This window comes from Schistocerca cancellata, chromosome 3, assembly GCF_023864275.1.
Source record: "Schistocerca cancellata isolate TAMUIC-IGC-003103 chromosome 3, iqSchCanc2.1, whole genome shotgun sequence".
Classification (NCBI taxonomy): Eukaryota; Metazoa; Arthropoda; class Insecta; order Orthoptera; family Acrididae; genus Schistocerca; species Schistocerca cancellata.
Genome location: NC_064628.1, coordinates 956,340,860 through 956,364,164, shown reverse-complemented (window position 1 = coordinate 956,364,164; position 23,305 = coordinate 956,340,860). Strand labels below are relative to the sequence as shown.

At 41.0% G+C, this 23,305-nt stretch overlaps 1 protein-coding gene across 3 annotated transcripts in view; it reads left to right on the top strand.

Annotated features, from left to right (window-relative positions):
- Positions 1–23,305, top strand: part of LOC126176020 (zinc transporter 9) — a 173,757-nt gene that overhangs the window by 17,715 nt on the left and 132,737 nt on the right. For 2 of the 3 annotated variants that reach the window (XM_049923143.1, XM_049923142.1), the window contains exons 4-6: positions 3,928–4,117; positions 4,251–4,333; positions 14,282–14,408. In XM_049923143.1, coding sequence (XP_049779100.1) covers positions 3,928–4,117; positions 4,251–4,333; positions 14,282–14,408 — 400 coding nt within the window. Of the gene's footprint in view, positions 1–3,927; positions 4,123–4,250; positions 4,334–14,281; positions 14,409–23,305 lie in introns of those variants that run through there. The other variant, XM_049923144.1, reaches the window with a different exon arrangement.

Below are 23,305 nucleotides of genomic sequence, written 5' to 3'. Positions count from 1 at the left end.
ATCGTGTACACCTTCCGGGTTACAGGACTGGAGTAGGTGGTGGTGGGAGAGTGCATGGGACAGGTTTTACACCGGGGGGCGGTTACAAGGGTAGCAGCCAGAGGGTAGGGAAGGTGGTTTGAGGATTTCATAAGGATGAACCAAGAGGTTACGTGGACGGCAGAAAGACACTCTTGGTGGAGTGGGGAGGATTTCATGAAGGATGGATCTCGTTTCAGGGCAGGATTTGAGGAAGTCGTATCCCTGCTGGAGAGCCACATTCAGAGTCTGATCCAGTCCTGTAAAGTATCCTGTCACAAGTGGGGCACTTTTGGGGTTCTTCTGTTGGATGTTCCGGATTTGGGGGGATGAGGAAGTGGCTCTGGTTATTTGCTTCTGTACCAGGTCGGGAGAGTAGTGGCGAGATGTGAAAGCTGTTTTCAGGTTGTTGGTGTAATGGTTCAGGGATTCAGGACTGGGGCAGATTCGTTTGCCACGAAGAGCTAGGCTGTAGGGAAGGGACCGTTTGATATGGAATAGGTGGCAGCTGTCATAATGGAGGCACTGTAGCTTGTTGGGTTTGATGTGGACAGATGTGTGCAGCTGGCCATTGGACAGATGGAGGTCAATGTTGAGGAAGGAGGCATGGGATTTGGAGTAGGACCAGGTGGATCTGATGGAACTAAAGGAGTTGAGGTTGGAGAGGAAATTCTGGAGTTCTTCTTCACTGTGAGTCCAGATCATGAAATGTCATCAATAAATCTGTACCAAACTTTGGGTTGGCAGGCCCGGGTAACCAAGGCTTCCTCTAAGCGACCCATAAATACGTTGGCGTATGAGGGGCCCATCCTGGTACCCATGGCTGTTCCCTTTAATTGCTGGTATGTCTGGCCTTCGAAAGTGAAGAAGTTGTGAGTTAGGATGAAGCTGGCTAAGGTAATGAGGAAAGAGGTTTTAGGTAGGGTGGCTCCTTTAAAACCCACATCCTTTCATCTTTCCCTCTCCTTCCAACTCTTTCCTGATGAAGCAACCGTGGGTTGCGAAACTTTGAGATTTGTGTGTGTGTTTGTGTTTGTTGTTGTCTCTATCAACGTACCAACTCTTTCGTTTGGTAAGTTACAAAGATGATGTGACTTACCAAACGAAAGCGTTGGCAGGTTGATAGACACACAAACAAACACAAACATACACACAAAAAATTCAAGCTTTCATCAGGAAAGAGGGAAGGAGAGGGAAAGACGAAAGGATGTGGGTTTTAAGGGAGAGGGTAAGGAGTCATCCCAATCCCGGGAGCAGAAAGACTTAACTTAGGGGGAAAAAGGGACACACACACAGCCATCCGCACATATACAGACACAAGCAGACATAGGTAAAATAGCCTAAAACCATCACCTGCTCAACGAACTTTCCCCAATGTCATCATGACTCTCGACACAGGATAAGTTGCAGCTTAGCCCCTGTTTGTTATAGGGCAACAGAATTCTTGGCAAAGTTTTATGTGAATGACCAACCCTTTAAATGAGCCATCTGAAATTTGGCTAGAAAATTTGTGGCAAAAGTATATTAACCGTATGCTAATAAAGCCTAAAGAACAACTGGCTACAGGGAATCGTGTACTGTTTCTGACACAGAGGGTGTTTAACTGCTTAAGAATTGGCATCGCACAGCCCAATACTAGTCTGAGTGGCTCCTGTTAGTGTGGTACAATACAATGTCGTCATATGCCCCCCCCCCCCCCCCCCCGCCAAAAAAAAAAAAAAAAAAAAAAAAAAACAACTTGCACATTGGCAGACCTCATAATAGCAAATGGCAAAGCCATGCTTTATAGTTGTTGACTCAGAAATTTATTTAGCTCTCATAATTTTTCGCAAGGTGCGTAGTGCAATTTTGCTATTTCTGTATTAATCAAACAATGGAGACCCTAGTAGGAATATCAACAATGTAGGAAAAGAAAAGATTGCTACTTACTGTAAAGAAGACACGTTAAGTTGCAGACAGGCACAATTAAGACATTTGCATATATCTTTCAACCACAACCTTCATCAGTAAGAGAGACGCACACCATACTGCATACTTTTCCTGCATTGTTGCGATTTCTGTATTGATTTTTACGCTATATTGGATTCCTGTCATTGTTGCATTTTGTGTATTTTACTTGGGATTAACAGAAATGTGGATATTTTCTAAAAAAGAAAACCAAGCCAGAAGATTAAATAGTATTTTTATGCATTTTATTTTTTATTTATTTTTATTTTTTGGAATTTATTGGTATTGACAATAGTTAAACTATTTAGTTTAAATTCTTATAATTAAATTATTGAAAACATTCTTGCAACTCCTTTATTCTAAAAATGTAAAATTTGTAACAGAGCACCCTGAAGAAGTCTCTGATAACATAAGCAAAATCTTGGATAACATCGTAATTTATGAAGATGGAACTCATCTTCTCTGACAGCTGTTGGAGGTTTGTCAAGTCCTGAACCTCCTTTGAGCAGACAGCACAAACATTGCAGAAGCTGTCGAACTATGGATAGATCTTCTAGACAGAATCAGAATGTAGTGAAAAAAGAACTGTAGGGAACAAGCAGTAAATTCCTTTCACTATCTTGCTAATATGTTACACCTGAGATTCGGATGGAGAAGATTCATTACAGAACAAAAAGAAAGTGTGGAAAATTGGCTCATAGAGATGCATCCACACTAGGTTGCGTATATTATGCCTTTTAAGATTGCTGCTTCTGGTTATTTTTCTGCCACAGTGTTTTCTCATGTAGTTGTAATACAGTTCCTTCCAAACAGTTGGTGAACAGCAGTGGAGCTGAAAACAGGGGAAAGAAAGAAAACTTACCAACAGGATTTGTTACTTTTGTGAAGAACGACATTTCTTGCCCTGTTAGCAGTTTACTCAATGAGAGAATCTTCTTCATCTACAGACTACTTTGGTCAAAATTAAGAAATAATTTAGGAGAGAAAAGACCTGAGAAATTATGAAAATCTCTAAATTTCTGCATGCTTCTAAAACAGACGAAGTTGTACTTTACAGTCATTATGATTCACATCAAGTTAGTTTTTTTATGGAAGTTAAATGTTATTTAACTGTATTTCTTATATAACAAAACAAGTTAAAACACAATATAAATAAAATAATTTTGTAAGGCTAACCATGTAACATTTTATATGTTAAATAATTATAGACGTTTTAAACTTGTGTTTCTTGTGTGTGTTACATTACAACATCCCTGATCTACCTGTTCATGTGATTTTGGAGTTCTGTTAGATTTTAGCTTGTCCCTACCCAAAACTCCCACTTTCCCACAATATTTATTTCAAAGAATTTGTACGATTTTGTACCTGGTGGTTATAATTCTTGTGCAGTTCAAAGGTCTAAGGTTATTGGTGCCATCTTGAAATCATGTTTTTGTTGCATCTGGGGGATTTTTATGATACCATTGGTCAAAGCTTGCCAGATGGTAACGGATGCTCTGGTTTATCCTAATGTTTTCCTGCCTTTGTGTGCTACTGAAAAAGTATTAGGTCATTTTACTTACAATCCTTATGCTGTTGGGTATAGCACCACCAAATTTTTTATATTCTGGATGACAAACGAAAAACTATAATTTATTTTCAGAATGTTAGAAAAACTTTGTGCCCTTGCGATGCTAAAATGCGATGCTAAAAACCAAAACTTTGAAGTGCCATAAAATGAAAGTGAAGTCAGGTAAATTGCTGAAATTTGATTTGGGTAAGGTGAAGAAATAAGCCAGGTTTCATCAATATCTGAGATGCTGAGTAAGAAAGTTACTGTCTTAATTGACATGGAATGACCTATGTAAAATTATTGTAGCCAGGGTGTTATTTTGTGTGTAAATAAATACATAGTTGATTAAAAGGTTGAATATGGTTTAGGGCTATGATTTTAAAACAGTGTTGCACCTATTTAATTTACAGTGAAGAAACGACAGCGTGTAGATGTTACTGCAACGTCAGTAGAACGGAACTTCATAACGCCTGTCAGAGCAATGGCAGATTTCCTTTTGAAACCATCCGATCTTGAGGGTCTGCGAAAGACAAAACGGAGATCACCATATGAGAATGAACCTCCAATTACTGTTTATTGGAGGAAAGATGTAGAGGCAAAGTAAGGTATTTCATGCTTTATTGTAATTATTTCTTTCTCAGTTTTTGTCTTATTAGAAATAAAAGTATGATGTGCAAATTTTACTAGTCATCTGTAAATCGTTACCAGTTATATTTCAATACTCTATTGACAGAGCACTGGAAGTTTGGGGATCAAAGGAACAGCTTCTACATGAACTTATGATCCGAGAAAATGAAAGGAAAAGATATCAGCAAAGTAAGTATATGAATTATTTGTCTGTAAGATAGGCTCATGAAACATGATTTGTAAAATAAGGGTTTCATGAGGAATTTCCTGTTTTGAGAGAGTACACATTGTGTGTGAGCATTTCTGAATGGATGAGAACTGAAAATGCATGCTTATGAGATCAATAGCAGTGGAATTTCTAGTGTAAAGTTATGGACAATGTCTGACAGTACAATATATGTTATGTTACTTCTAAATTCTATCTACATGTATTATATACATGATGAACATTGATTGCAAATGTAGTAATTCAGCAAAAGATAAAAAGTGAAGTTGATCGCTGTAAATTTGTCTTTAAATTCCTCAGTTAATTGATAATTTTCCAAACATCTTACACACAGACCAGAACACACTTGAATTATGGCCTATTCAGAACCAGTGGAAATGTTGCAGAAATATTTGGTTTATGTATATTTCGATAAAATATTATATATTATAAACTTTCTCTTGTCTGTAGCATTACAGATGAGTTAAGAGAATAGTACCTTGGCTAATTTCTCAGTTCATTAACCAAAAATATAAACTGAATGAAAAATGTAATAAAGAGTTGTAAGGTAGGTAGGAATCTAATTGTGTATACGAGAAATTACTAATTTGGAATTGAGCAAGATGGTTGAGTGGATAAAACACTGGACTTGGACTCAGGAGCAGGAACCACAGTTTGTTTCTATCAAGTGATCCGAATGTAGACAACACATGGTTACCATAGATCGCTTAAAATGAGTAGTCGTATGGTTCCTTCAGAAATACTTGGCCAATTTCTTGCTCTATGCTTATCCCACCTGATATAGTTTTCTGTTATTAAACTGCTTGTTAGTGGTCATTCTATGTTCTCTGGAGTTGTTGGGGAGAAAAATATAGGTGGATAGTCGCTGTTCAGGATTTGCAAATAGTATCTATTCTGGAAGTATCTATTTTCTGCACAGTTACGCGATTGACAAGAGATATGGTGTTTCTCATATTTTGTGTTCCCCCTTAACATCGTCCCAATACAGACAAGTACAAATAAATCCTGCTGCTTTCATTAACTTCATTATTGTGTGTTATATTTGTTAGGCTGCACGTTTTCTGTGTACATACATCAGAACAATGGTTGGAATATAGAAGTAAATTTTTAACAGCTTCATTTTCTGCAAATCACCTTCCTTTCCTTTCCTATTCAACTGTTTTCTTTTGTTTTTAAATTTGTCTTGCGTTCAGTATGTCATTACCTTTTGCAGTCAGTTCATGTCTGTCACTGTCACATGTCTGGACTTAAAAAATTATCTTGTGCATCAGCAAGGAAGGCTGAGGATTAACATTGCTACAGTCATTTTACACTGCTAACAGAATCTACGACATTGTTGCAGAAAAAGCCAATGCTTAATATTTTAGTCTTTACAGTGAAGCACATACTACTTTTGGACTGAATTTTAAAACTTTTTTGGAAAATGCAAGTTGAAGACTTTCATTCGTATTTCTTGCTGGCAATACTAGCAAACTGAGTTTAATCTTGTTTCATGGGAAAGCAACATTTAAGAACATTGTTTTTTAGTAAATAAAAATAAAAAAAAGTTCTGTAGTAATTGTAGTTGCTCGAAGCAAAGCAGAAATTACAAGATTCCTTCAGAGCATTTAGAATATACCAATTGCAATACACGCACAGAGACGTGCTCTCTGCATTTTTAACTGACATCCTATGATGGCAAACTGCATTCATTATGAACAGTTGCATGCACAGTGTTGGTGCGTTCTTTGGGATAACAAAAGAGAGAGCTGGATTTCATTCACTTGTTCTTTTAATAGTTCTGCTACTTCTTCTGTCATGCAGGCCAACCTCTGATCGCTCTCTGGGGCCAAGATCTATTCCTCAGCATCCGACCTGACTGTAGCAGACAGTGTCAGTGTAGACCCTATTTGTATCTCTATCATCTTGGGCAGCCACTTTGTGGAAATTCCAAGCTCCTCCCACTATCGCCCTGCCTTCCTCCATCAGAAATTGGCAGAAGTGGCCCGGATGATACCCTTCTCTTCTTAGTATTATGAGTCCTACAGTGCAGCCTTTGCTATGAGGGAGCTAGTTCATGCTCTCAGTTCATCCTGGTCCTATGTCCCAGGGCCAGACGCTGTTAACATTCAGATGTTCCAGCACCTTCCCGTTGCAGGCAAGCACTTTCTGCTTAATACATAGAATTGCATCTCAGCAGAGGGCATGTTTCCCAGATGCTGGCATGAAGCCACTGTCATACGTGTACCTAAGCCAGTAAGGACAAAGACCTTCCTTCTAGCTACTGCTCCACTTCTCTCAACGCATAATTCCTGCCCTGGGTTGACAGATAGGGTCTGTATGTACCCCTTGGCACAGGCCAGGCCCAGAGAGGCGTGATTGCCTGAGCTGCTACCTTCCCAAATTGCCAATTAGTCCCTCTTTCAGGTGTTTGGGAGGTGTGACCTGAAGTGTGTACAATCACCTAAGGCAGGTGTGCCCCCTTCTGAAGGGTGCCCCCAGTTGGAAGGAGTGTGCCATCAGAGACACTGGCAATCACATGGGATTTTCTCACAATGAGTCAATCATCTTCACAGTCAACAGCTATGAAACGTAAACAGAATAGGCTAATGATCGAAGACCCTCCCAGCTGCATCATGGCTCGTATACTGAAGATTGTTACTCCTTCACTACGGTAAATCCGTTTATTATTGAAAAAGGTGTGGGGCTTCCATGCCAAGTTTGCTTCTGGAATTTTTATAAGACTGAGTTTTCAAGGTCCATATGGGTTCTGCATTGTTGGACAGATTCGTACAGATAAACAGTGCTTCTCAGGACTCCGTCCTAAGCATTGTCTTCTTTACTATCACCATTAACCCTATAATGGCCTGTCTCCTGCTGAACTTCTCCGCCTCCTTTCTTGTTGTCAATTTTGCCATCTATTGTAGTTCCCAATGGACCTGTCTTATTGAGCAGCATCTTCAGCCATTTCTAGATTATCTTTACCCATGGAGCATCGACAATGTCTTTCATTTTCCCCTGACAAAACTGCTCATATGAATCTCTGCTGCCACAATTGGTTTCTTCCAACATCTTTACATTTTGGGTCTGTGGCTCTTCCGTTTTTTTGAAACTACAAACTTCCTGGGGCCCTTGCTCGATACAAAAGTTTCTTGGCCCTCCCACATGTCTTACCTGGCAGTCTGCTGTGTGCGGTCCCACCATGTCCTGTGTCCTCAGTGGTATTTCCTGGGGAGCATGTTGAACCACTAGTCCCTTGTCCATTTGAAAGTAGACTATGGATGCTTTGTTTATGCCATCATCTCAATACTATCCACCATTGTGGCATCTGTTTGGCCACTGGTACCTTTACACTAGCCTGCTTGAGAGTCTGAATGCAGAAGCTGCGAAACTACCGCTGTCATACTGCTGTGACTTTCTCCTCAGCAGATATGCATGCCATTTATCTGCCATGCATGACCGTCCATCGTATGCCTCCTTCTTCGATGACTACTTTCTCCTCAGCAGATATGCATGCCATTTATCTGCCATGCATGACCGTCCATCGTATGCCTCCTTCTTCGATGACTCCTATGATTGCCAGAATGGGATGCATCCCTTTTCTCTGTTACCTCTTGGAGTTCACTTTAAGCTCTTGGTCTGGCAGCTTAACTTCATGCTACTTGCAACTTTCCTGGTGGGTGTAAACCCTTCACCACCTTGGCTTCGTCCCTGCAGGGGGCTTGCCACTCTTTGGCGAGTTCATGCTTGGCTACCATGGGGCCCCAGCCTTTGCAGCATCTTTTTCCTTCCATGCTGCATGTCTGTCTTCTTGCTACTCTTTATCCCCTGGAGTGTTATTGGCAATGTTCCACACTGTCCATTGCTGACACAAGAACAGTGTCACCACTGTTTTGCGTTCGTTTTCCTTTCTATGATCACCTTCTCCTATCCTTCCTCTGCTTTGGTGTGTGAGGTTCCTTTTTCCCTTCTTCCTTCCTGTGTGCTTCTGAAGGCTGGCCCACGTCTCTGACATGTGACAGGTGGCTGGGTAATGCATAATTCCCAGCCCTGGGTCGACAGGTAGGATTTGCATGTAACCCCTAGTAGAAGCCAGGCCCAGAGAGGGGTGATTGCCTGATCTGCTACTTTCCCAAATTGCTGATTGGCCCCTCTGTCAGGTGTTTGGGAGGTGTGACCTGAGGTGCGAACAGTCACCTAAGGTGGGTGCGCCCCCTTGTGAAGGGGCCCCTAGTTGGAAGGAGCACACATTGGCAATCGTGGGGAATTTTCTCGCGGGATTTTCTTGCATTGAGCCAATCGTCCTCAACAATCAACATGTATGAGACATAAATGGAATGTTACTAACGATTCAAAGACCCTTCCAGCTGCACCACGGTTGCTCGTAATTTCACACACTGAAGACAATCAGTCCTTCGCAACAATAATCCGTTTATTATTCAGAAAGGTGTTGATGCAATTGCCAGCTCTGTGAAATTCTGCTCTCATTTATGGAATGGCACATTGCATTTGGAGACTACTTCTGGTTCTCAAGCACAACTACTACGTGCCGCCTCGCTTCTCCACAGCTATCTTGTCTGTGTTCAGGCCCGTAGAACTTGGAATTCTTCCCGTGATGTTTTTTTACACTAGGCTGCTTGACGAAATCCAATCGTACCTCTCTGATCAGGATGTCATTGCCATCCATTGGTTGATGAAAAAGGTGGATTCCTTCGTAGTGCTCACACGCACTCTTTTTCTTCTTTGATAGAATGGTGCTTCTGTCCAATATCAAAGCAGGCTACGAAATTATCACAGTCGGACCGTACATTGTGAACCCAATGAGCTGTTACCAGTGTCATCGTTTCAACCACACTAGAACGTCTCGTCGACAGCCAGCCAAATGTGTAAGCTGCGGTACGGATGCTCAGGACGACGATTGTCCGCCTCCTTTTTCCCCACTGTATCAACTGCAATGGTGACCATGCCGCCACCTTTCAAGATTGTCCCATGTATCTTGACAAGTGGGCTGTCCAGGAGATCCAGGTAAAGGAAAAAGTGCCTTACTCGGTTGCTCACAAGTTGTTGGCTGTTTGCAAAACCTGCGTTCTACCGTCTGGCACTTATAGTTCTGTTCGTGCTGCATCTTGCACCGTGAAACACATGCCACGCATACATGCATCCTCAAATTCACCTCTGAAGTTGTGAAAGCATCCAGCGTCAAGGTAGCATCGCCGTCTCCTTGTCCAGCTGTGCAATGAGCCATCAAACTCTGACCTCAAAGGTCGAAGTCACCAGCTACACAGCTAGCAGGCACGAAAGGACAGAAGGAGCACTCCCGTGAAGACTTTTTATGTCCCTCCAGCCAACCGACACACGAGTCTTCTTCTGCTAATTGGAAAGGCTCGAAGAAGTCAACAAAGGCATATGGTCTTCTTCTTCGCTGACTCGAAGATCCTCTTTGACGGTGTCGCCACTTGATACTTTTGCCCAGCCGGCCTCTGTGTCACCGGTGTGCACCACCAACTGTTTTTCTGTGTCAGACTCCACAGATCGACAGCACAAAAAAGCTGACGCTTCCGTGGACCTCGTGGAGCTGGATCCTCCTGCGTCTGTGCCCTGTAGCAGCGAATCTTCACAGGCTGGCACTCGGCAGCCGTCGATGTGACACTCCTTCATTTTTTCCTCATTGTGGCTCTCCTCCGATGGAATGTTCGTGTCCGTCAATGCAACAAAGAGGGTTTACGGCTGCTTTTAGAATTGCTGTGTCCGCTTGTACACTGCCTTCAGGAAACGAAATTGCGTCCTTACATCTGCTTTGAGCTTTCACATTTCTTCCTGGTTCATTTTGAGCTTCCCCCTGAGGTCGGCATTCCATCTTGTGGGGGGGGTCATGCTGCTCATATGGGATAACATTCGTAGTCCCTGACTAACCATCCACAAGCTGTTGCAGTTTGCCTTTTCCCTCCTCACTTGACCTTTCCCCATTGTACCATTTACATCCCTCAGCCATTCGATGTCAACAGGGCAGACTTCCTCCAGCTTCTTGGGCAGCTACCCCTCACCTGTTTCTGCTGCTCGGTGACTTTAATGTGCACCATCAACTTCGGTGTTCTCCCAGCACCTGTCAGAGAGGTGCCCTCTTGGTTGACCTTCTTAATCAACTTAACCTCATCTGCCTTAACACAGGAGCACCCACATCCCTTTCCGACTCTTTGCATACTTTTTTCCGTTTCTACTTATCCTTCTGCACTGCCCAGCTTGCCCATTACTGGTCCGTTCTTTCCGACACGTAGTTGAGCGACCATTTCTCGCGTGCTATCATTTGCCGACTCCTATGCCACCTGCGTGCACACCCAAATGGCAGATTACTAAGGCCAACTGGTGACTTTACTCCTCCCTGGCGACCTTCGACGAACACGATTTCCCCAGTTGTGATGACCAGATGGACCTTACAAACATTATTCTTACTGCTGCATATCATTCCATTCCCTGCACTTCCTCTTTACCACGCTTTGTCCTAGTCCCTTGGTAGAGTGAGGAATGCTGTGATGCAATTGACGCACGGAGACGTGCTCTCTGCGTTTTTAGCTGTCATCCTATGATGGCAAACTGCATTCGTAATAAACAGTGTCTTCGCGTTCTTTGGGATAGCAAAAGAGCTAGCTGGATTTCATTCACCAGTTGTTTTAACAGTTCCACTCCCTCCTCTGTCATGTTGGCCGTCCTCTGACTGCCCTCTGGGACCAAGGTCCATTCCCCAATTCGTGGCCTGACAGTTGCAGATGTCATCGTGGACCCTATTGGTATCTCCAACACCTTGGCCCGCCATTTTGCAGAAATTTCGAGCTCTTCCGACTATCACCCTGCCTTCCTCCATCGGAAATGATTGGAGAAGGCTAGAGCCGTATCCTTTTCTTTTCAGAATTGTGAGTGCGACAATGCTGCTTTTACTGTGAGTGAGCTAGTTCATTCTCTCATTGAATCCCAATCCTCTGCCCCAGGGCGAGACGCTGTTAACATTCAGATGTTGCTGCAGGACTGTTCTCTTGTGGGAAAGCACTTTCTGTTTAATATGTTCAACCACATCTGGGCAGAGGGCGTGTTTCCCAGATGCTGGTGTGAAGCCAGTCATACCTGTACCTAAGCCCGGTAAGGACAAACACCTTCCTTCTAGCTACCACCCCATCTGTCACACCAGCTGTGTTTGCAAGGTGATGGAATGTACGATTCATGCCCGCGTGGTATGGTGGCTCAAGTCTCGCAATTTAATAACCACTGCAGTGTGTGGATTTCTAGTTCAGCGTTCTGCAGTTGACCATGTTGTCACTTTGTCCACCCGTGTCGTGAATTTTGCCATCTATTGCAGTTCTTCATGGACTTATCCTCAGGAGCATCATCTTCAGTGTTGTGTCGATTGTTTTTACTTGTGGAGCATTTGACAATGGCTGTCATTTTTCCACTGACAAAACTATTTGTATGAATTTCTTGTGGTGCAATTGGTTTCTCCCACCATTTTTACATCTTGAGCCTGTTGCTTTTCCATTCATTGAAACTACAAAATTCCTGGGACTCGTGCTCCATGCAAAACTTTCTTGATCTTTCCACGTGTCTTATTTGGCAGCCCGCTGTACACGGTACCTCAATATTGTACGTGTCGTCAATGGTAGTTCCTGGGGTGCATATCAAACTACTCTCCTCCGTTTTTACCAGTCACTTGTCCATTCAGAATTATACTATGGTTGCTTTTGTTTATGCATCTGCACGTCTGTCCCTCTTATGTCGTCTCAATACTGTCCACCGCTGTGGTGTCTGTCTGGCCACTGGCGCCTTTTACACTAGCCCGGTTGAGTGTCTCTATATAGAAGCTGGTGAACTACTGCTGTGACTGTCTCCTCAGCAGATATGCATGCCGTTTGTCTGCCATGCGTGGCCACCCATCCTATGCTCCCTCCTTTGATGACACCTTTGATCGCCAATATGGGGTGCATTCCTCTTCTCTATTACATCCTGGGGCTTGCTTTCGGCTCTTGCTCCGGCAGGTTAACTTCTCGCTCCCTGCAAGCTTCACAGTGTGTGTGGACCCTTCACCATCTTGGCTTTGTGTGGTGCTCCGTGTCCACCCTGGTCTTCATTTGCTTCCTAAGGACACTACTCCAGCCTTGCTCTGTCACCTTCAGTTTCACGACCTTCGCACGGAACTTTGCGACTGTACCTTTGGCTCTCGGTTGACCGTGATGTTGGGTGTGCCTTTGTCATTGGTGCCCTGTATCGGGCCGTGGAGTACTTCCGGTGACACAGGCTTTTCAATTGTGTGCTCTGCTCGGACACTCTCAACACACCTTTCAAAGTCTCTGTGCACTGTACACCGCCCATCCCTTAGTGCAACAGGTCCAGGAATATTGTCACTTTCTTACTCTTGATAGAACCACTGTGATGTTCATGTGGATCCCTGGTCATGTCAGTGTGCCAGGAAACAAGGCTGTCGATGCTGCTGCCGAGGCTGCAGTCCTCGTACCTCGGCCCACAAGTTCTTATATTCCCTCTGATGGTCTCTGTGTTGCAGCCTGTCAGGAGGTGGAGTCACTTTGGCATCATCAGTGGTCCTCCCTTCATGGGAAGAAGCTCCAGGTTATTAAGTCTCTCCCAGCAGCTTGCACAACGCTCTCTCAGCCCTCTCGTTGTGAGGAAATGATTTTAGCTAGGCTACATATTGGGCACGGCACTGTCTTTTTATCCATCGCCATTTGTTAATTCGTACTCCCCCACCACTTTGTACTCATTACATTCAACCTTTGATGGTCCACCTTTTCCTGACGGAATGCCTTGTTTTTAATCACTACATTCTTGTTTGTGTTTGCTGTCTGAGTTATTGGCCGTTTTGCGACACTTGTTTGCTGGAAACGCCTCATAGTTTCACACAGTTTCTGAATGCCTGTGGTGGTAATAGCCCAGTTACTCAGTAATACTGAGCTAACTGCTCCTAACCCTCATAATCATTAAAACTCCACTTTTTCTTTTTCTTTCAGTGTGAACGTACTGGTCACACACTACGACAAAGCAATGTCCAAATGCCATAAGCTACATTTATGATTGAAAATTACATTATGTAGCATTGATTCAACTGCCTGCAACTGTTAAACAATTTTTGAACCTGTATAAAGAATATGTGGTTGTGATTTGTGGATTTGATCTCGGGATTTCATCTACGTGTTGTACAAGCATCACAGTTATATATGTTTGCAGCTGCAACAAAGGTTAGATTACAAAGTATGTTTTCGTATCTATCTTTGGCACAGTTTGGTCCTTTGTTGAAATAATACATTTGCTATAAGTAACCCCTTGCTGCTTTGGTTGCTGTAGTTATGGGATGCCAATGCACCAGTAAGTTTCCACGTTAGTGAGGGACAGCAGGCTCCGTGTCAAATCGGACCTCCATAGAGGTGCTGTCAGTTGAGAGGTATTGCATTAGTTTGCTCGGAGTTTCGGCCAGTACTACGGACATAGGTCAAACGGTGTGGGGTGGTGCATCTGTCTTGATTTCTCAATCTGTCCTTTCATTTCAGAGATGCAGCTGACACAATAGTAAGCAATGTCCCTCTTACTTTCACTGATGCCTCCCTCTCCATCTGTGCCTCCCCTTGGCCTCATAACAGGTGAGTCCACTTCAGCTGTGAATCTGAGTTGTTGGCCAACCAAAATCTATCCCTCTTTTTCCCCTGACAAAGGACTTAACAGTTCTGTAAGTTAGAAATAGTTTTTTCATTTTTAGAGGAGGTCATTAGCAGTACTAGAATTTCACATCCAGGCTGCCCAAATCACCAAATGCTTTTACCGTTTGTGTTAAGTGTAACATTTGGTCTTTTGGTTACAAAAAAACATACAGTTGTATTTGTTGTTAAAAAAAGTTAGTTATTGTGCTTCTGAGATTTTCAATGTACACCCTTATTCAGATATCTTCAATGTGAAGAGACGCCTCCGTGACTACAGACGTGAACAAGGGGCACAGACCAGGCAAGAAGCTCAGGAAGCGGGGCTGTTTGGATCATCGGGACGTGTCGTCATTACTGCTATCATTATGTGAGTCAAATGCTTGTCCACTGTAGTAATCGGCATGACATTTACAAAAGATTGAATTAAAATTATGAGTAAACTGTGTAATTGTGAAAACAACAGAATCAAATGATATTTTCTGCATAAAGCATTAGTTTGGGTGTCAGATTCCAGAAATGTTGACAGGACACGGTAGAATCAAGTTACAATGGTAATTTTATAAATTGTGTGATCTAGTTTGGCTAGCATTAAAATCTGTTATTTTCAGAGCATTTTTAAAGCTCCTACAAGTCGTGTAAATTAAGTTTTATGTGAGAATAGTGGTGTGTGTTCAGAAAGAGATAGTTATCCCTCATACTGTTGGTGTGCCCTTCCCAGTGTGGACCAAACAGATGAGTGGCAAATTCTTCTTGTCAAATTTATGAACAATTTTCACCACTTAAGTTACTTTTTACTAACATTTATTAGCACAACACATTTTGATAGCGTGCTGCAGTTGTCAGGTGCATTGCAGTTACACACACATCACATTAATCTCAATTATGATGCTTAATGCCAGATGCTCCCATGGCGTTATGTACCAAAATTTAACCTTGTACAGAAATATACATTATTTTAGTGTGTATGTTGAGGGAGTTGCATATTAAAATACACTGAAGGACTAAAGAAATTGGTATTGGCATGCATATTCAAATACAGAGATATGTAAACAGGCAGAATATGGAAGTGCCTATATAATACAAGAAGTGTCTGGCGTGCTGCTAAAGTGGCAGGTTATCAAAATTTAAGCGAGTCTGAACATGGTGTTGTAGTTGGTGCACGAGTGATGGGACACAGCATCTCTGAGGAAATGATGAAGTGGGGATTTTCCCATATGACCTGCTTCCAATCTTGTCCATTGTGAATTCCGACGGACTTGAGCTATTCCAGCAGGACAATGTCCAGAATTGCTACATAGTGGCTCCAGGAACATTCTTCTGTGTTTAAACACTTTCGCTGGCCACCAAACTCTCCAGACATGAACATTATTGTCATATGTGGGCTGCCTTGTAATGTGCTGTTCGGAAGAGATCTCCAACCCTTCATACACTTACAGATTTATGGACAGCCCTGCAGGGTTCATGGTGTCAATTCCCTCCAGCACTACTTCGGACATAAGTCAAGTCCATGCCACATTGTGTTGTGGCACTTCTATGTGATCGTGGGGGTCCCACATGGTATTAGGCAGATGTGCCAGTTTCTTTGGCTCTACAGTGCAATTTTTTCTGGATATTTGTCTGGCATACAGAGCACAGTAATAAACATGGTAGTCGTCACTGTCATCATTGTCTGGATTATTGTTAGTTAATATATCACATTCAGACCAGACGTTTGCCTTCAAAAGACTCTTAACTGCTATGATAAACTTATTTCAGTCGCTAAAGGTATATAAACACTGAAGATAAAATATTTTTTATACAAGCATATAGGATAGGTTGATATTTTGGTATTTGGTTAAAAACACTAATGTTAAGATAATTTTTCTTTATATTAATAAATAATCACTCCACATTAGAGAAATTTTTGAACAAATTTACATTGCAATTTTCTATCTTACAATTTAGCAACCTTTTACCGTATACAGTGCCGTGAATGGATATTCCTAAATTTTCCTACAAGTCCATTTGCCGCCCCCTGACTACTTTATGTAATACATGAAGATCATTTTTCTTTATATCGTGGAGTGAGTGGGCAGAGTCCTTTATCTGGGTGCCTATTGCTGATTTCGTATAATCTTTCTTTTTTGTATTTTTATATTATTTTTAAGCCTCTCTCAGTAGCCTAGGACTTTACATGTATTACTAACTGTTTTGTAAAGGCCTAGTTGTGTGTGCTTACATTGTGTCCGAGTGTGTGCTGCTGTTTGCCTGTTGCGAAAGCATTGTTGATGTTGTACATCTGAAAATATTTGGTATTCTATAGGTGAGTTTGCCTGCAAATGGTTTGCAAGCAGTGGGTTCCTCTTTTATTTTGTGTGTAGCAATTGGTTTATTATTGTTTTTGCTTTTCTATGTGAGATCGATAAGTGTTTCTGTCAGAGCCATTTGCTAGAGCTATTGGCCTGATTATGTTGAGTTGACTATGCTTTGCATATTCATATGTTGGTACTGGATGGTTATAATAAGTGCAGCTACACACAGAGGCCCATTGTGAGCTGTAATTGTTGTACGGGAGCAAAACTCGATAGATACTCTATTGCAGAACTGATTTATGCTAGAAAAATTAATTTCAATTTTAGCCACCAGATGCAAATCTGGTGCTGTTAAATATAAGAAAGATACAAAAATGTTTCCATATGCAATGGATTAGGAATGGGATGTGAGCAGAAAAGGTCAAACAATTGAGAGAGGCATACTCTTGATATTATTATCAACCACTGCTTCCACAATTTGTTCAATATCAGCACTGGAGAGGACGACGAGGTGATGTACAGCTCCAGATTTGTACATGGTGACCAAAATTGGAACTAATTTTTTTCCAGTGTAAATCAATTCCACATTAACATGTTATTGTATCTACCAAGTTTTGCTGCCATTCGATAATCACAGCCCACACTGGGCCTCTGTGGACAACTGCACATTAATGATAACCATCTGTTATATTGCTGACTTTGTTAACTAGTGCTCTGTATTTGGTGTGTTTCTGTGTTGTAGGGTGCCAAGATCAGCTATGTATGGTGATGTTTGTTGTTTTTCTGTGAACTTTGGAATTCTGTAAATTATTATCCATACTGAAGTTAAAGCTTAGGCAGATAATGCTACCATTGTGTTCATATTCTACAATGAATTTTATTTATCTGTCCAGTTTATTGAGTGTATCGAATGTGTTGTTAATATCACTTGTGTCACAATTTGCCAAGAGCAATGTAGTCAACATTTATAATGAATAATTTTGGCCATAGAGGTTGATTTTATCATAAGGAGTTTTTGCTTCAGGTGGTATTTGTATCTTGTCCGCAGCTCGTGGTCGTGCGGTAGCATTCTCGCTTCCCACGCCCGGGTTCCCGGGTTTGATTCCCGGCGGGGTCAGGGATTTTCTCTGCCTCGTGATGACTGGGTGTTGTGTGATGTCCTTAGGTTAGTTAGGTTTAAGTAGTTCTAAGTTCTAGGGGACTGATGATCATAGCTGTTAAGTCCCATAGTGCTCAGAGCCATTTGAACCATTTGGTATTTGTATCTCAATTTCAGTAAAAAAAGACATTAATGAAGTTACTTAAACACACAGCTTACCAAAAATGCACACTAAAGTAATGTGTCATTCCATACATGTTCACATTTTTGCACACAACCTCACAGGCACATCCAGCATACAATCCTTCTCATACTTCAGATCAGTGTAATGTACCTGATGATGGCAGCATGCAGCCAAAATGTGACCACTGTAAACATCATTTTATAAATTTGTAATGCAGTTGCAGGTCTCATACAATTCCAAACAACATGGATAAATTTAAATTCTTGGAGAATGGGTCTCATGAAATTATTTGAATGTATATCTCTACAGTCTCATGTGTAACAGGAAATGTACTGAGCTTCTATGCTTCTAAGGATATAGGCAGTCACAGCAGATACAAACACTTGCCCATTTCTATAGATACTGGATGAGCTGGAACATGGGTTAGTCCATATGAAATCAACAAAATTATTTTTTTCTTTGATCTCTTTCCTATGAAGGCCTGTTTGGCCAAAAGCTTACTTGCTGGTAATCTGTTTGTTGTGCCTATCTGCGACCTAGGTTCTCCACTATATGGTGAGTAGCAATATCCTTTTCATAATATTGTCAACAAAATTAGGTGCATTTTTTCACCTTGATGTCCCAGATTAAGGAATTTTTAATAATTTATGGTACCCATAAAACTACGAGATACTGTAAGTTCAAATAGCTTTTGACCTAGCAAGTCTTTCTTCCTTTCTTTTTTCTATTTTTGACAAATTGTCCTTTCCTCAAAATATTTAGAAACTTTTGGAAAAAACAGTATTGAACTGATGCACCAATCCAATAGGATACCATTGAATTCAAGTATTTGAATTGCATCTTCACTTTCAACTGCTCAGAATACAAGATATTGTCCTTAAATCATTTCTTGTAAAAGCTGATTGCTTAACAAGCCATTGAGCAGCACAGAATTATTATAACATAGTAAAGACGTCCTTCTTTTATTATTGCTGTGCACCACCATATGAAATATATAAAAAAATATCTCGCTTGAAAATTGAATTATGACATCTAAGCAGCTGTATGAATGTCTACATCTACATCTACATCTACATTTATACTCCGCAAGCCACCCAACGGTGTGTGGCGGAGGGCACTTTACGTGCCACTGTCATTACCTCCCTTTCCTGTTCCAGTCGCGTATGGTTCGTGGGAAGAACGACTGTCTGAAAGCCTCTGTGCGCGCTCTAATCTCTCTAATTTTACATTCGTGATCTCCTCGGGAGGTATAAGTAGGGGGAAGCAATATATTCGATACCTCATCCAGAAACGCACCCTCTCGAAACCTGGCGAGCAAGCTACACCGCGAAGCAGAGCGCCTCTCTTGCAGAGTCCGCCACTTGAGTTTGTTAAACATCTCCGTAACGCTATCACGGTTACCAAATAACCCTGTGACGAAACGCGCCGCTCTTCTTTGAATCTTCTCTATCTCCTCCGTCAACCCGATCTGGTACGGATCCCACACTGATGAGCAATACTCAAGTATAGGTCGAACGAGTGTTTTGTAAGCCACCTCCTTTGTTGATGGACTACATTTTCTAAGGACTCTCCCAATGAATCTCAACCTGGTACCCGCCTTACCAACAATTAATTTTATATGATCATTCCACTTCAAATCGTTCCGCACGCATACTCCCAGATATTTTACAGAAGTAACTGTTACCAGTGTTTGTTCCGCTATCATATAATCATACAATAAAGGATCCTTCTTTCTATGTATTCGCAATACATTACATTTGTCTATGTTAAGGGTCAGTTGCCACTCCCTGCACCAAGTGCCTATCCGCTGCAGATCTTCCTGCATTTCGCTACAATTTTCTAATGCTGCAACTTCTCTGTATACTACAGCATCATCCGCGAAAAGCCGCATGGAACTTCCGACACTATCTACTAGGTCATTTATATATATTGTGAAAAGCAATGGTCCCATAACACTCCCCTGTGGCACACCAGAGGTTACTTTAACGTCTGTAGACGTCTCTCCGTTGATAACAACATGCTGCGTTCTGTTTGCTAAAAACTCTTCAATCCAGCCACACAGCTGGTCTGATATTCCGTAGGCTCTTACTTTGTTTATCAGGCGACAGTGCGGAACTGTATCGAACGCCTTCCGGAAGTCAAGAAAAATAGCATCTACCTGGGAGCCTGTATCTAATATTTTCTGGGTCTCATGAACAAATAAAGCGAGTTGGGTCTCACACGATCGCTGTTTCCGGAATCCATGTTGATTCCTACATAGTAGATTCTGAGTTTCCAAAAACGACATGATATTCGAGCAAAAAACATGTTCTAAAATTCTACAACAGATCGACGTCAGAGATATAGGTCTATAGTTTTGCGCATCTGCTCGACGACCCTTCTTGAAGACTGGGACTACCTGTGCTCTTTTCCAATCATTTGGAACCTTCCGTTCCTCTAGAGACTTGCGGTACACGGCTGTTAGAAGGGGGGCAAGTTCTTTCGCGTACTCTGTGTAGAATCGAATTGGTATCCCGTCAGGTCCAGTGGACTTTCCTCTGTTGAGTGATTCCAGTTGCTTTTCTATTCCTTGGACATTTATTTCGATGTCAGCCATTTTTTCGTTTGTGCGAGGATTTAGAGAAGGAACTGCAGTGCGGTCTTCCTCTGTGAAACAGCTTTGGAAAAAGTAACCATTCCTGGAATCTATTTTGAATTGTGCACAGCAGAGAAATATATGCAGAATGAAATCATGTTTTCCCCCTGATACAGTAATTCATAAACCATTCAGGACTCTTATAAACTACACTCTGTCATTTTAGTGTCTAATTTTCAGGCTGCAATGAAGCCATACCCTTTGAATGGTAAACCAAGTATGCAGATCATTTCTTATCCTCAGAAGATTTTTGCATCATTGAAGCTGGATTTATTAAAACTGTGTTAGACAATAGTGTTAGTTCTCAAAGTTGGTGGCATGTTGCTTGCATTCTTGGAAACAATCATAAATCCAAGAAATGCAAAGGTAGTGTTCTTTGTCCAGAGGGACTTGCTGCTTCATTTTTTAACATTATCCATATCCAGAAATCTCAGATATGCCAACTGATTGTATCCTAAGAAAGTTTGAGCACAGTATGCCTACTGGAAGACGCTACACATTGATTATGGATCACATATCACCAGCTTTTTTATTTTGTTTATAGGTATCCTCTCTACCACAAAATCTGACAAAGAACTATATCTCATACAGTTACTTGTGTAGATCTAAATGTAAAGGTGGTAAAATGTGTATATATTAAAACAGAAAAACTCTGAAAGACTGTAAATAATGAAGATGAGAGATTACTTATTACTAAAGAAAAGACTTTGAAATTACTAAATTAGTGACATGACATATGAGTGTTTTGTGTGTGAAGGTCACCAGATAGCAAGATTACTTACTATCTTTTTGGAGGGGAAAGGGGAGGGGCGGGGGATTGCCATCATTCAGTGAATGAATATGAATGTGAAAGTTTTTGAAAATAATAATATAGTTGGGTGAATAAAAAATGTACTCACCAGAGAACTGCAGGAAAAAAGAAATATAAAATGTCAGGAAATGTTCAAGCCTCCAGAACCAGTAGCTCCTTCTTCTGGCAGAAGGATTGAAGGGGAAGGAAGAGGGGTGAAGGAAAAGGACTGGTGAGGTTTTGATTTTTCCTTCTGCTTTTGCCTGGTAAGTTTCCCCTTGCCCAGGGTTATGGGTGACTTTTCTGTAACTCTCCCATTTCCTGAACCTCGCCAATCCTTTTCCTTCATCCCTCTTCCTGCTCCTCTACCCTGTCCCTTCTCCTTGTCTGCGTTTGCCACATACTCCTTTCCACTCTGATTCTGTACAGAACCTCCTCGTTCCTCACCTTATCAGCCCACCTAATTTTCAACATGCGTCTGTAGCACTGCATCTAAAATGCTTCAGTTTTCCTCTGTTCCGGTTTTCCCACAATCCATGTTTCACTACCATACAATTCTGTGCTCCAAATGTACATTCTCAGGAATTTCTTCCTCAAGTTAAGGTTTGTATTTGATATTAGTAGATTTCTCATGGGAAGGAATGTGCTTTTTGCCAGTGCTAGTCCACTTTTGATGTTCTCCTTGTTCCATCCATCATTGCTTGTTTTGCTGCCTAGATAGGATTCCTTAACTTTATCTACTTCATGACCATCAACCCTCATGTTAAGTTTCACACTGTTCTCATTTCTGCTACTTCTCATTACTTTTGTTTTTCTTTGGTGTACTCTGTTGATATTCAGTTCTCGTTGGACTGTTTTTTCCATTCAGCAGATCATGTAATTCTTCTTCACTTTCACATTTTTAACCACCCAACTGTATTATATTGTATTACATTATGTTGTATGATATTTTGAAGAGAAACATTGTTATAGTTGGAGGTTTTAATACTGAAGGAAAAGGATCAAAATCAATAAAAGATTTAGAATTATTGTTAATACAGTATAATATGGAGGCAACAGTGTCAGCACCAAAAAGAGTTAAGTCTCAGAATCATACAGTTACAGACAATGTCATTAGTAATGTTTGTAGATATAGCTATGAGTCACATGTAGTCCAAAGGGAAATATCTGATCAACATAAATAGCTGATTCTGGATTTTTTTCCCAGGCAATGACATGGTATTAGAATAAAAACGAACAGTCAAAAAAATTGTGATAATCAGTGAGCAAAATCTTAACATCCTTAAAACAGTAGTAAGTAAGGAAAATGTACATGAACAGAATGTAAATGAAAAGTATAATTCATTTATTACAGCTGTTAAAAATCATTTTAATGTACTATTCTACAAAGTAAAGGGACAAGAGAAGCTTTAGGATCAAGTACAGTGGGTGCCAATGAAATATTGGAACAGTGTAAGAAGCTGAAGGAAATGAGATGGATGGACAGTACTGATAACTATAAAACATAACAGAAGTAGTACAGGAAAATAATAAGAGAGATGAAAGCAAGAGCCCATAACACCATCACAATGAACTAAAAAACCCCAGATAAAGGCAGTTTAGAATGTAATTAATACTGAAAGAATGTAAAATATTTGTCAAACGGAGAAAGAGATCAGTTTAATGAAAATAGACCACTCTGTGGTTACAGATGGTAGAGAAATAGGAAACATACCCAGTGATAGTAATATAAATGTGGTAGAGAACCTAAAGTTGGTAATAAATAGACTAAAAAAGAAGGTTGCTGAACTATGAAAAACCTCGTACAATACCATGCTCTTGTAACCTTCATAGTCTCGGATTTAATTTGGCATTTGTTAAAATTCAGGAGTAAGTAAGAAATGTATTTTTTTTGTTTTCTCTAAAAAAATTACTGCACTGACATACAGGCCTCAAACATGACACTGTGAACACCATTTTGAAGATGCGAATTTCGTAAAAAAAATTTTAAATTCTGTATCTCTGTAACAGTTTTAGATATTTTGTTAGAGTTTGTCTTATTTGAAAGATAATTGCTTTATGATTACAATGGTTTCTTCCGTTTGGACTTGTTTACTTAGTCCTTCGTTTTAATATATGCTAAATTCAATAAAATCAGTGACTATGAAGGTAAGATTTTTTCCTAGCCTGCCTGAATTCATATGGACTAAGCCAGTCATATGCTTCTAATGATTGAAAATCATTGTTTCCAAAAATTCAATGGCCACCTTTGACAAGAGGGACTTA